Raw genomic sequence first — 14,777 nt, forward strand, 5'->3', positions numbered from 1 at the left:
AGTTCCACATGCACTGCTATTGGGATTTATTCAGCAATTATAATAACTCATTCAGTGCCACCTACTGTTTGATTAGTAGAACTGCAGAGCGGTCACAGGGGTTGGTGAAGAAGCGTCTGGTAAATGAATTGAAAGACTTGGATAAAAGAATCTTCTGCAATTGTTTGCGCACAATAGGGAGTTCCTGTTACGATCCGCTAGTGGATGTCAATGAAAGATTTGGTGGCTTTAAAGGGCTCTGGCGTTCCATCATGTCTAAGCCTCATGCTCTTAAACTCCCATCAGTTTCGCTTATGTTTTACATGTGTCCTGTTTGAGAGGGAAGCAGAAAAGCCAGGATGGTTTTCATGGCCTTTGTCTCAGTCGCCTGGGCTATTCTCCAAAAATGGCTATTGAAAAAAATAAACAGTAATATTGTTGACCTATGCTTTTAAATAATTGAAAAATGTTGGTCTCATTCATGAAATGTTCATAAAACATGTTTTGCATGAACTGTTGTGACAAATTATCCAAAAATGAAATTATAAATATATTTATTGAAGTGCAGAAATCTATTCATAAATAAGGCCCGTTTTCAGCAATTTTTATAGATTTATTTTGATCCAAATTAGCAAGAGGCAAACTGTTTAGGGGATAGTTAAACCAAATATTTGTCAATTGCATTGTTTTCGAACATGTTTATGAAAGAATGAAATCAATATTTGACTGAAATGCAGAAATGTATTTATAAATGAGGCCCAATTTATTTTTTAATCAGCTAAGCATAATATCCCACTCATGAAACAAAGAGGGCTGTTTGTGTATAGAAGTATCTTTGTGCGTTCATCCATCTTTCATGGCTTTTGTCCTTTCACTGAAATATAAATTTTAAACACATTATGATGTTCATGTTAGTAAATGTGTAAGTTAAAGTTTCCCATCCCTCTGCACTCACTTTTTCAGAGCATTGGACAAATTAAATGGCTTTCTTATGGAGAACTACGCACTAAAGGTTTCCTATATCCCAGATGAGACGGCTTCAGCAGATGCCCCTGCTGTGGGCGGCAGGAGAGGTTTCAACTCACGCGGACCGCCTCGCCAAGGCTCTCCCAATCTGGGCGCGAGACCTAAACTACAGTCAGACGTGCCTCTACGCATGTTAGTGCCCACCCAGTTTGTAGGAGCTATTATTGGCAAGGAAGGTGCTACCATCCGCAACATAACCAAGCAGACTCACTCAAAGTAAGAATACTTGGTGTACGTACTTGTAAACAGTCCTGTTTAACACAGCGCACATAAGTACCACATATTTATTTTGGAGCTATAAACGGTGTGCCGCTGGCTGTACGAGCAGAATATCAGCACTGAGCCTATTTGCCCTATTTACCTGAATAGAAAGTTCAAAAGAACAGAATTTTATTTTAAATGTACATTATTATAAAGTAACATTGTGATGAATATCTGTAACTATCACCTTTTGTCTATTTAATGCATCCTTGCATCAGGGAAGGAACCCAGAGTGGTCAGACTGCTGAAACAAGTTGATTACACATTGTGTATGTTCATACAGGATTGATATCCATCGTAAGGAGAACGCAGGGGCTGCGGAGAAGCCCATCACCGTTCACTCCACTCCAGAGGGCTGCACTTCTGCCTGTCGAAACATCATGGAGATCATGCAGAAAGAGGCAATTGACACTAAAATGTGCGATGATACACACACTCTGTCATACTGTTTCTGTTTATCCATCTTTGTCATATAGGGCTGCTCCCGACAGTTGCAAGAATGAAGTTGAAAATGTGAAAATGCTGACTTGCCATCTCTGCAGTATAGTGAATATAATTAGTTTAAAAGTAGACATTTCAAGCTTTCTGTAGATATTTTTCTCATGTCTGTGAGGGAAGTACCCTATATGCTGAATTTTGGTTCATTTTTGTGACGCGCTCCAGTTCACGGAGACTGAGAAGTGCATCCTTTTTGTATTATTTTACAAAAGCACAACGTTTTGTCATTGTGAGTTTAGACAAATGATGATTTATTATCTGTATGATCAAAATGACAGTATTTTAAGTTGTTTCCGCTGTTATCAGGGGGAAAAAAGCAAGTGAAGGCACCAGCGCCGCAAGCGCGTTAATAGTTCAGCTTCCACACTGTGCCTAGTAATAGCGCATTTTTATCTAGGTTAACGTTAGAGCATGCGGCCTACTTGTTTGTTGCTACTACTTGTTTCAAATAAGCCATATTTGAGGTCGATGGATAATAGGTGAACGTTTGGATTTCATGCAGACACACTGTAATTACCACAAGGACCTGCCGTTAACTCTGCGTGACTTCGCCACTTAACTGTGTTTTTTTTTTTTTTTTTTAATTTCCACTAACTGACTAAAACATTTTTGGTCTACTGACCCTCTTCTAGTCAACTAATATTTTTGACTATTAGGGGGCAGCCTTACTGTCATACTACACGGTTACACAGACTTACCAGTCATAGTCATTTACACTCAATGTTGCACATTTAGTCACATTATTCTCTCTCTCTCTCTCTCTCTCTTTTTCCATATACACAGCACTGAAGAAATTCCTCTAAAGATTCTGGCGCATAATAATTTTGTCGGCCGTCTGATTGGAAAGGAGGGGCGCAACTTGAAGAAAATCGAACAAGATACTGACACAAAGATCACAATCTCACCGTAAGTAGTGTTTTTTTTTTTTTTTTTTTTTTTTGTGTGTTCTTTATACTTTATGAGGTCAGTAATATGTGAGAATTTTTTTTTTTTTTTTTTTTTTCCCTTATTCATAACTGTGTGCTGGGTTATGTTTCCCAGCATGCACCATGACATGAATAAATCATGTACGCTGGGTTGAATCTTGATTCGTTATCATACAAACTTCCCAAGATGTCATATTTATTCTGCAGAGATCATTGTTTTGAAATTTTGCTCGAGGCAACACTCTGATTTTCACCGTGAGACCCAATGAATATGCAGTTAACTTGTCCAGTTGGTTTATCCATGCTGCACAGTTTAGTTGAAGTGTTTAGCTTCCATCCAGCATATTACTAAATAATGTAGGCTGCATAATAATGAGGACAGTTACTTCAAGTGGTCATTTGACCTTCAAATGCGAGGGAATTTAAATTTTCCTTTTTTTTTTTTTTTTTTTTTTTATCATCATCAATATTATATATTATTAAATAAAATGCCTCTTTCTCGCTTTTATCATTCGCGTGTGACTGGTTGCCCCTTTTGGCACGCGTGTCTAAGGTTGATGACTCCGTCTATGCCACTTTACCAAAGGACTTGACTTGCTGTTGAAATGTTTTCACTTTGCTTCCACTGGTTATCTTAGTATCTTATCTTACTGGTTATCTAGTGTGTTTTTTTTGTTGTTGTTGTTTTTTTTTTTTAAGTACTTTTGTAGGATTTATTAATTAATATTTTCAATTGGTTTTTATATTATATTTTTCTGTTTTTATTTAATTTTTTTTTAGTAATCTTATGCATTTGTAATTTTATTTGGTTTTATGTCAGCTTTAGGATTATCAAAAAAAATAGTGTGTGTGTGTGTATGTATGTGTATGTCGTAAATTATTAATAAATAAATAATAAATTATTCCTTTCTTTCCATATCCCTCCAATCCCAGTCTGCAGGATCTGACCTTGTATAACCCAGAGCGCACCATTACCGTCAAGGGTACATTAGAAGCTTGCTCAAAAGCAGAAGAAGAAATCATGAAGAAAATCCGCGAGTCCTACGAGAATGATGTAGCCGCTATGCATGTAAGTCTGCAGTGATGGCATTAAGACTTCATTTTCATCTGATATTGCATACAGCTCAACAACTTCAACTTGAGAAAAAAAAACCTCTGCACTTTTATTCCTCTAGCTACAATCTAACCTGATTCCAGGGCTCAATCTAAACGCATTGGGTATTTTTCCTGGTGCAGCGAGTGGAGCAATGTCACCCTCTGTGGTATCAGGACCTCCGGCTGGGGCTCAAGCTGGCTATCAATCATTTGGGGTAACAAATTAGATATAATTGTGTGTTTGTTTGTTTGTTTGTGTGTGAGATGTGTGTGATATGTGTGTTTGGTGTACACACATGCAAGTTGAGCGCGTGTTAATATATGTAACGGCAATGTGTGGAGCAGGCGCCTACAGCTGTGGCCAAAAGTTTTGGCAGTGACAAATTGTTTCGCAACGTTTGCTGCTTCAGTTGTTGTGGTGTCGATTCACATTGTTTCTAGATTGTGTAGATGATTGGATGCATTGTAAATAATTGCAAAAACCTTCATTGGCCAAAAAATTAACTTTATCACAAAACCCAAATGTAATTTTTTTTTTTTTTTTTTTTTTTTTTTTTTGACCCTGGCTCAAAATGACCAGCTAACATAATTTCACTAATATCATCAGCACGTGGGAAAGTGTGAGCAAGTACGAGTCTGCACCTTCAGTGCAGAGCTTGCTCAATATTGGCAGCAGGTGGGTGTGTGAGTGCATCTGCACACAGTCAGGGCAAAGACTTTTGGACAACGGTCAAGAAGGGCAGCAAAGAAGCCACTTCTTATCCAAGAAAAACATCAAGGACAGAATTAAATTCTGCAGGAAGTACAAGGATTGGACAGCAGAAGACTGGTGTAACACTACTTTCTCGGAAGAAGCCCCCTTCCAACTGTTTTAGACGTCTCAAATCAATTGTCTAGATAAGTAAAGGTGAATGTTAGTATGAGTTCTGTGTTGTGCCAACAGTGAAGCATCCTGAGACCACCCATGTGCTTTTCATCCAAGGGAGTGGGCTCTCTCACAGTTCTGCCCAAAAACACTGCCATGAATAAAAAATGGTATCAAAACATCCTGCAAGAGCAACTTCTCCCAACGATCCTGATTTTGTGTCTGTGGCCAGGCAACTCTGCTGATCTAAATCCCATAGAGAACCTGTGGTCAATCCTCAAAAGGCAAGTGGACAATCAGAGGCCCACAAATTGTGATCAAATTCAGAGAATTAATATGGCAGGAATGTATCGCTGTCAGGATTTGGCCCAGAAGTTGATATCCAGCATGCCAGAGCAAGTTATGAAGAAGGGTCAACACTATAAATATTGACTTTTTGCATAAATTGAATGTTTTTGCCAATAAAAGCCTTTAAAATGTATGAAATGCTTATTGTTTTCCAGTGTACCATAGAAAACGTGAAAAAATAATCTACAAATACTGAAGTGGCAAACTTTACAAAACACTAAATTTATGTCTCTGCCAATACTTTGCGACGGCTGTACAGTATGTGTGGGAGTGTGCGTGTTAATGTGTATGTTTCTCCCGTAGTGCAGCGTGTTTGGGGGTGAGGTGCCTTTTTGGGCCTCTACGCTCTCCTCCAGCAGCAGCAGCACAGCCTTTTCTGTAAGTTTTTATTTTTTTTCCCACCATGCACTGCATGGCTTGGCTGCTCGCTACTGGATTGGCTGAAGGACATACATCTGCTCTCTGATTAGTTGCTGCTCAGGGGACGTCGCTCAGCCTCCACAGCTAACAAAAATGCTGAAAAACTGTGGGTCAGATGTTTAACATGTAATGTGTATGGATGTAGACCTAAACTGCTGCGTGTGTGCGTGCGCGTGTGTGTGTGTGTGTTAGTGATTGGTGGGAATGAATGTTGTCAAGTTTGAAAGGGCATGAATAACATGCAGTTAGACTAACCCAAAAACTATAATGAAATGCACAGTTGTCATTTTGTCTCTATTGGCTTATTGGTGTTTTTGTTTTTTTTGTTTTTTTTTTCACTCCTTGCCCTAACACTTGTCTGAATAGCTCTCAAGTTGAATGTTTGCTCAATCTACATTTGTATGGTCTTTGCCAAAAATTTTCTTTAGCCACATTTCCACCGCAGGAACTTTTCCCCAGGAACTAGGGACTTTGGGGCGGTACTCGGTGTGTTTTGACCGCAGGGACCATGGTCTAAATGAAGTTCCGGGTAAAAATTTCCTCCTCAGAAAGTCCCTGCTCGCGAGGTAGTACTTTTTCAAAGGGGTGGGACTTGGTTGCTGACCATGCTGATTGGTTGAGTTCATGCAGCATTTTGATTGGTTGACTCCACGCAGCATTATTTCAACCACCATTTTTAAAAGTCTGTTGAGGTGTGTGCAGTACGAGGAGTTTGCTATTCGAATCAACAATGGAGTTTACAAAAAATACGACCGATGGACCAGCGATGAGGTTCAGGCTTTATTACGCTTGTATGCGGAGGATGAAATCCAGCGGGAACTGGAAAGTCGCACGCAGTCCTACGTCACCAGACTAATTTAACTAATCTTCACGGTACTTTAGACCGCGATGGAAATGCAGGCAGCAGCGGGTCTAGGGGAAAGTTCCTGGGACAAATTGTATATACTTCCCAGTCAAATATATAAAATAAATCAAAAAATAAAGTTGATAAAATGTAAATGTAAAATGTAGTATTGTTATTATTTTTGACTTGGGTAATATTTTACAAGAAAAAGTTTTAGATGTAAATGTAAAACATATTGTTTAGTTTTAAACTGCTGTATTTTTATTTTATTTTTTTGTTTGGTTTTTATTTTTTATTATATTTATGCAACTTTTGTGTAAATTGCAACTCAGCTCTTGCCATAATAGCCTCAAAAATTCTCATTTACTCGCCCTCAAGTTGTTCCAAACCTTTATGAATTTGTCTTCTGCTGAACACAAAATATATTTTGAAAACTGTCTGGTTCCTGAAGGTCTTCAAAATATCTTTTGTGTTCAGCAGAATAAAGTAATTTACACAGGAACCACTTGAGGGTGAGTAAATTGACAATTTTTATTTTTGGGCGTACTATCCCTTTAATATCTCTTTACATTAGGATGATATCAGAATGAGTGTTTTTGCAGCTTACTTTGAAAAGATGTTGCTTTTGGTGTAGGATGGGCAAGTTATGAACCTTGCAGTATGTTTTCAAAGCAGAGTGAAGTCGAAAGTTCAAGTCTTCGTTCCTTATGTTATGACCCTTGATAGTTGACTAGTTAATTGGCTGTGTGAGTGAATGTTTTTTTTTTTCCTAAGATGATGTTTGTCTTGTGGCATATTCTCTGGATTTGTCTCATAAAAGCAGATTTATTTTGTGTTAAATGCATGATCATAACTCATGAGTGTATTTGTGTCATCAGTCACAGATGGAGTCAGAAACCGTGCACCTCTTCATTCCTGCACTGGCAGTTGGTGCTATTATCGGCAAGCAGGGCCAGCACATTAAACAGCTCAGCCGCTTTGCTGGTGCGTCAATCAAAGTGAGTGACTGCAAAAATGACTTGTAACCTTTCACCTTCCTCTTAATCCTGTTTGCTGAACCTAATAGTTATGAGTAGAATTTATTACTTTCGTCATGCTGTTGCAGTATTGAGGTTTAACATCTGTCATTTTGTCTTGAATAGATTGCACCTGCTGATGGAATTGACGCCAAGCAAAGAATGGTCATTATTACTGGACCACCAGAGGCACAGTTCAAGGTAAAAATGTTGTGACATTTTATGAATGTTTACTCATTGTATGTATATACAGTCATTTGATTGTATATTAATTCATTGATTCTCTCTGCTGTTTTTCTCAGGCTCAGGGACGTATCTTTGGGAAGTTAAAAGAGGAGAACTTTTTTGGACCGAAGGAGGAGGTTAAATTAGAGGCTCACATAAAAGTGCCATCATTCGCCGCTGGTAGAGTCATAGGCAAAGGAGGCAAAACGGTAAAGAGGCACTTGTCTTTTATAACATAAGTTTTCAGTGCTCATGTTTGCTGTACAGATGCATTTATCCCCAGCATTCAATGGTCATAGCGTTCCATTCCTGGCATTCGGTGCCTTTTGGACATTTAAAAAATGTACAAAGTAAAACTCGGTTTTTAAAAGTGAATTATAAAATGTAATCATCATGGGGTGATTGTAAAACATTTGGTCAGGTAAGTAAATGTAACCACTTATTAAACAAAAATGAAATGGATGATCAAAAATGTCCACCCTGTTGGTAACAAATGAACAACAGTTAAAAATACTTATGATTTTAATTTATGGGCATTGTGTACAATATCTTGGACAACTCATGTGCCTTTGTCCCTTTAAAAGCACATCAGTTAATAAATCATCAGAAAATATGTATGAATTATACTTTTCACAAACACATTTTTTGTTTTTAGATACAAATGCCTTAAAGGCATTTGTTAACTTTTTAAAGTACTACATTATTGATACTCCAATACTTTTTCATTGTCACTGATTTATTAATATATTTTTTGCTAATTATGAAATTGTCTAAAAAAAACTGCTTAACAGGATGGACAAAGTAATAACAGGAAGTGGTATAAAAGATGGATGGATGGATGAATTCCTATCTCGCATATAACCAGTTACAATATTACTTCTGTTTGAACTGGATTTTGATAGGAAACAATAGGTAAAACATTACCAAAGAACTTTATATACATTACTTAAACATATATTACTTTTACAATCACTATGTACTCTGTGTTCACTAGGTTAGGTCTTCTGATTTAACAGGGTGGACGTTCAAACCTAGAATCAGACACTGCACCATGTCTGAGCAAAAAGAAGCTAACATAGGTTTATCAAATAAAGAATTCCATAGGTTTTAAAATGGTACTTGTAAAAATGTTTTTTCTACTAACTTTTTCATATTTTCCTCAAAAGAGTGGTAGTTATTGAGGTTGACCACATCGATTTTCAAAGATTAAAATTTGTAAAAAAAAAAATAATAATAATAGACAATTAAAATAGGGGATCTCACTCACTTTCTATTGTTTTCCCTCCAAAGTCGGATTGACTGATATGATATAATGTCATTTAATTTTTCCAATTTTCATAGAAGGGAACTTGAAAGGTTAATGGAGTCAAAAAAATAATGGAGTGGACAATAAATTGAGGGACAAGTTAAAAACCTTTTTATTATAATTTTATTGAATATTTGGAAAAACTCTTTAGATTAGAGAGAATCATTACTAATCTACCCACCCAGAAAAAATGCTTCAATATGCTTAGAGTTCAAATGGTGTAATTTATGACGGCTTTAAATTTGATATTGTTCAATAATTTAAGGCAGTAAGTTCATGACCTTTACCGGAGACACAAGTCACTGAATCCCAGTAATGACCGAGCTGCTCTGTGTTTGTCTTTAGGTGAATGAACTACAGAATTTGACCAGTGCAGAGGTGGTTGTCCCACGGGACCAGACGCCTGATGAAAATGACCAAGTAGTAGTAAAAATCACAGGCCACTTCTATGCAAGCCAGGTGATTGAGCTACTAGACATTCTAGAGCTGAATAATGTGGTTAAAATGTCAAATCTTCCGATGGTAAAATACTTTCTTTGATCCCAGTAATGCCAAGTTTACACTACAGGATTTTAAGCCCGATTTGCAAGTTAACGAGCTCGCCGACAGGTCGGGCTGTGATCGGGGGAAAATCAGCAGGTGATCGGCGCTCGCCAATCTTTGTGTGAACTACTCGACGCATCAAAGAGGCTCGCTGACACCTCGCAGACTCCAGACAAATATCTAGCATGCTAAATATCTGGAGCTATCCAGTGGATAACAGCCAATGAAATATACACTGTCTATGGAAGCAGCAATAACAATCCATTCAAATAGCCTATAATTTGCTGATGTTTATTCATATCAGATACACATTGTGTAAGTAACTATAAAGCTCACTCTATTCTTCTCCCAGTTCACCGACCACATGTATTTAAGTAGAAATGGACGAATTCACATGCTGTAGCCTATAAATCCGACTGACAGGACTCTCTGAACTAAAACGCAAACAAACAAGGTGGCGCCCATCTCGCATTGTAGATTAAGATCAAGATCATGTAGGTGTTTAAATGACAAAACACTCACTTGCAAATATGAGAATTGGAATATCAGATAGTTGATGACATGGTGAGAAAAGCGATACATCTGTCATACAGTGTGGCCGCGTGTGTCACGTGACAATCATGACACGTCATCATGGAACAGAAGGAAACGTTCTAATGGTGGCCTTAACTCTGGGAGGTCAGCCAGAATATTTTAAACTTATGTGTGAAAAGGTTCATGTCACTTTAATTAAATTGAATTCAAAATTTAATCTAATTTCTTCCCAATGTCCATTTTCAAATAAAGTCGTTGGGCGACGGAGTTGTCAGCTCGTGTAGTGTGTAACCCCCTGTTGCGGATCATTTACGTAGTGTCACGTAATGTGAACGGCACAACGACTTCAAGACTCTACAGCAAGTCATGTAGTCTGAACAGCACAGCGATCTGCCGACGTTTAAAGTCCTGTAGTGTAAACTTGGCATAAGTAATTCATAAGTCTGTAAGTGCTGTCATGCCAAACTTATATCTTATCATTTTATTTTATCATTCATTCTATCTATTATGTATTTAGATGATAATCTAATTAAATAAATAGTAATGATGATAATGTATATATTTAAATGTTAATCTATATTTATTTAAATACTAATTAATAATACTTAAAAAAAAAAAAATTATATATAAAATACTTGGTAACATTTTACAATAAGGTCCATTAGTTAACTACATTAGTTAACATAAACTAATAATGAACTGCACTTATACAGCATTTATTAATCTTTGTTAATGTTAATGTCAACATTTACTAATACATTATTAAAATCTTAACATAAGTTAATGCACTGTGAACTAACATAAACAACTGAACAACTGAATTTTCATTAACTAATGTTAACGAAGATTAGTAAATACAGTAACAAATGTATTGCTTATGGTTAGTTTATACATTAACTAATGTTTAATTAATGAACCTTAGTGTTACCAAATACTTAAAGTGCATATTGAAAGTAGTAAGTCGTGTTTGATCATTTTTTTTTCTAAGTGTAATTCTTAATGATTCATTGAGCCTTACACCTGCTTTATCCAGTATAAAATCATTTAGAAATTTCTGCCTTTTTTCATTTATTGCTTAAAGGGTTGGTTCACCCAAAAATGAAAAATCTGTGTTTAATTCCTCGCCCTCAGGTCGTTCCACACCCGTACAACCTTTATTCATCTTTGGAACACAAATTAAGATATTTAAAATATAATGATATATGATAAAATCCGAGGGCTCAGTGAGGCCTCCATTGACAGAAAGATAATTAACACTTTCAGATGCCCAGAAAACATATTTAAAACAGTTCATGTGACTACAGTGGTTCAACCTTAATGTTATGTAGCGATGAGAATACATTCTGTGCGCCAAAAAACAAACAAACTAATATTCAATACTATCTAGTGATGGGCAATTTCAAAACACTGCTTCATGAAGCTTTGAAACTTTACAAATCTTTTGTTTCGAATCACTGTTTCGCATCATGTATTAAACTGCCAAAGGCACACCCCCAGTGGTGAACCAATGAAAATTTTGAAACGCTTATGATGTAACAGCCTCGTTTACTGAAATCACATGACTTTGGCAGTTTGATACATGCTCTGAACCACTGATTCAAAACAAAAGATTTGTAACGCATCAAAGCTTCATGAAGCAGTGTTTTGAAATTGCCCATCACTAGATATTGTTGAATAAAGTCATTATTTTGTTTTTTGGCGCACAAAAAGTATTCTTGTCGCTTCATAACATTTAAGGTTGAACCACTGTAGTCACATGAACAGTTTTAAATATGTCTTTAGTACCTTTCTGGGTATCTGAATGTGTTAATTATCTTGCTGGCAATGGAGGCCTCACTGATCGGATTTTATCAAAAAATATCTTAGTTTATCTTCGGAACACAAATTAAGGTCTTACGGGTGTAGAATGACATGAGGGTGAGTAATTAATGACAGAATTTTTTTTTTTTGGGGGGGGGGGTGATCTAACCCTATAAGTACTGTGATGGTGTCATGTCATGTCATTTTGCACTTTGATTTAAATATTTTTCCGTTATTATTTTTAATGTCTCCCAGCTGGCCCAGCGGAAGATCCAGGAGATTATCTCTCAGGTGAGGCGACAGCAGCAGCCTAAGGCCTCAGCCACAGGTCCACCAGTCACCCGGAGGAAATAGAGCCACTGCGTCTTCTCGGAGACTGACAGGACACGGGACGCCTCCATCTCAGGGGTCAGGGAATGTCCTTACAACCCCACCCGCTTTTACACCCATTCCTCCTGAAGTTTCAGTGAGATTGTGTACACCTGCACTTCCCCCCCCCCCCCCCTCACAATTTCTTTGATCCAAATCATAGGAAAATCAGCCACCCAGTCCCTGCCTTAATATGATAAATGCACAGTCCTTAACTGACAGATGTTAAAATTAGTTTTTGATATTTGAGTTCATTGGGAAATGCAGCATTTGAGTGTAAAAGGCGTTTCGAGCCTGTTTTTTTGGGGTACGGAATGGGTGACACGGGGTGGGGTTTAAGGTCTTCGGCTTGAGATGGAAAGAGGATTGTTGACGGAAGTACGCTGTCCCGGGATCCATAGTGGCATTTTATAAATTCTGATGCATTTTATAGATTAATAGATATATATATACTATATATAAAATTATGAAAGAAGGTGGAGCAACACTGCCACTTATGACTGAGGGAAGTGTTGATTGGTGTTGGCCAGGAAACCAAGTTAATATGCATTTTACTGATCTACCTCAGGCTAGAGTACCTCAGAAAAAAAGAAAATGATATATGAAAAAAATGTTCTGTTTTTTTTTTTATTTTGCTTTGTGGTATTTTGTATACTTTATAAAGCTAATAGTTATTGAACATTTTTTATTTTTTTAAGAAAATGTAAAATTTAGTCTGTAGTTAATGGATGAATCCCGAACTCCGCCTTGCTCCGTTTGCAGCGCGCGCGATGAATAACTGTATATAAGTTTGCGCACATCTAGTTTGTAAAAGAGCGGAGTTTGGGCTTCTATGTTAGCTACAGATAGGAGAAAGAAAAGAAAAGCGCCTCAGTGTCGCTGAGGAGCCACCACCCTCTGAACACCGTCAAGGTAATGAGAAATAACGCCAACCGTACATACCGCAGCAATGCCGTGCTAATATGCTATTAACTTTCTCGGCGGTAGCATACGTTTCACCCGCATTTCATTACACTTCAGTTAGGGTTGGATGCAAGCAATAGAGGTCAGGGATAATCAAGGTCCTGCTGTAACCTCTTCGACACCCCCTCATCCTCAGCGCGACTAGTCTATCAAAATAAAAATAACGACCAGCCCGATTGAGGTTGTTTTTTCTTTTCCCGTGCTCATAGTTTTGGGGTTTTTTGATTTTTTTTTTTTTTTTTTTTTTTTTTTCCTTTTCCAAATAATGTGCTCCGTTCGGTCTTGGGACGGGCTTTTTTGCATCAAACTGGGCTTTACATGCCGAAGATTTTCAGTGTTTAACGTCAGTCAATGCATGTCGGGGTTGGGAAGTTACACTGTTCTGATGCTTTTGCGTTGATAGCTATAGGTTACAATAGTCAAGGGCGCGTCTCTAGGCTAACGAGCAGTACGTAGAGATGGACGCGCGAACGGTTTCATTTATATCTTTCGTTAATCATACAAAGTGAAAAAAGCAAAAAAATATATAAAATGAACATTAGCAAAGAAAAAACGTTTAGTAAATAAATGAGAAACCAATATTCCTTTGTTTTGCAGAATGTAAATATGATTTGATTGTGGTAAAAGAGTGCATCCAAGCTTCCACACTAGTAAGACCATTGTCTACCTCAGCTGAGGAAAGGGTGGGTGGCGGGAATCCTTCCATCTCACCCCGGACCTCCAGCGCGCGCAGCGATACCTCAAGTCCCTCGCGAACACTTCCGCACTGGGTATGCGCGTGGCGCCGAGCGCTGACCAGAGGGGCACAAGTGATCGTTTTTTTTTTTTCTTTCCACACTTCTCTTATACCGTTTTTGATCTACCTCTTATTAGAAAAGTATTTAAATTAGAGGCATATTGCTATTTGTTAGAATCTATAGGGTCATGTCCCATCTGCCCCTTTCCTCACAGAAAAAAAAATATCATTTAAAAAAAAATCATGTATGGCTAGACTTTAAAAGATGAGTGAGAAAATGATTTCATTTTTGCCTGCAATTTATTCTCTGCTAACTGATTTGAAACCTCACCTTACTGCTTTTTTCCCTTTTCTTTCCGCTTCTTGGTTTGGTGGTGTGGCTTCCTTGTATTGGGCTTTATTTCTTGCATAGGTATTGTATTAAAGGTCAAAGTGTTTAATTTGGAAACTGATTAATGATGGTTATAGAAAAGTTTTTCAAGGGCCTGCTTCATTTGTTGCTTATGAAATATGAACAATGGAGTCTTTATTTTTTACCTTTTTCATGTCTTATGGATTCTACAATATATTTTTTTTTTTTTTTTTTTTTTTTTTTTTTTTTTTTTTGACTGATCTGATCAAATTTCATTTCATGGCTGTGTTGTGTGGTGAATCATGTTTCAGTGGGAATGTGATGTGGAATTCCGGGATCTGGAATAGTTCCTGGAAAAACGTGGTCCGATTTCAGCATGATAAGCAACATCCCCTCCGACCGTGCTTGTGCGCCCTCACACACCTCCACTTGTCAAATGCCTCTGATACAAAGAAAATAATTAAAAGTCAAGTTGGCTCCTAGCAACCATTGTTTGTGATTCCTTGGCTGTTCTTTGTGTCCATATTTGCTGGATGCTTTAGTGCTTTTTGGTGTATTTAGGAGTGTTGATTTGTGAACTTGGAAGGTTGTTCCCTTCATCCCATTCCAAAAATTTGATTTCAGTTGAAATACAATGACCCCTATAAAGGTTGAAGGTTTTTTTTTTTTTT

At 37.4% G+C, this 14,777-nt stretch overlaps 1 protein-coding gene across 4 annotated transcripts in view; it reads left to right on the top strand.

Moving 5' to 3' along the window:
* Positions 1-14,588, top strand: part of igf2bp3 (insulin-like growth factor 2 mRNA binding protein 3) — a 36,539-nt gene extending 21,951 nt beyond the window's left edge. For 3 of the 4 annotated variants that reach the window (XM_048202317.1, XM_048202320.1, XM_048202318.1), the window contains 11 exons: positions 943-1,221; positions 1,550-1,684; positions 2,548-2,670; positions 3,624-3,759; positions 3,866-4,000; positions 5,302-5,376; positions 7,141-7,260; positions 7,405-7,479; positions 7,581-7,712; positions 9,155-9,268; positions 11,942-14,588. In XM_048202317.1, the coding sequence (XP_048058274.1) occupies positions 943-1,221; positions 1,550-1,684; positions 2,548-2,670; positions 3,624-3,759; positions 3,866-4,000; positions 5,302-5,376; positions 7,141-7,260; positions 7,405-7,479; positions 7,581-7,712; positions 9,155-9,268; positions 11,942-12,040 (1,423 nt within the window). In that variant the 3' untranslated portion in view covers positions 12,041-14,588. The remainder of the gene's footprint in view (positions 1-942; positions 1,222-1,549; positions 1,685-2,547; positions 2,671-3,623; positions 3,760-3,865; positions 4,001-5,301; positions 5,377-7,140; positions 7,261-7,404; positions 7,480-7,580; positions 7,713-9,154; positions 9,269-11,941) is intronic. The other variant, XM_048202319.1, reaches the window with a different exon arrangement.
* Positions 14,589-14,777: the final 189 nt, after the last annotated feature.

The sequence above is a fragment of the Megalobrama amblycephala genome, linkage group LG9, assembly GCF_018812025.1.
Source record: "Megalobrama amblycephala isolate DHTTF-2021 linkage group LG9, ASM1881202v1, whole genome shotgun sequence".
Taxonomy (NCBI): domain Eukaryota; kingdom Metazoa; phylum Chordata; class Actinopteri; order Cypriniformes; family Xenocyprididae; genus Megalobrama; species Megalobrama amblycephala.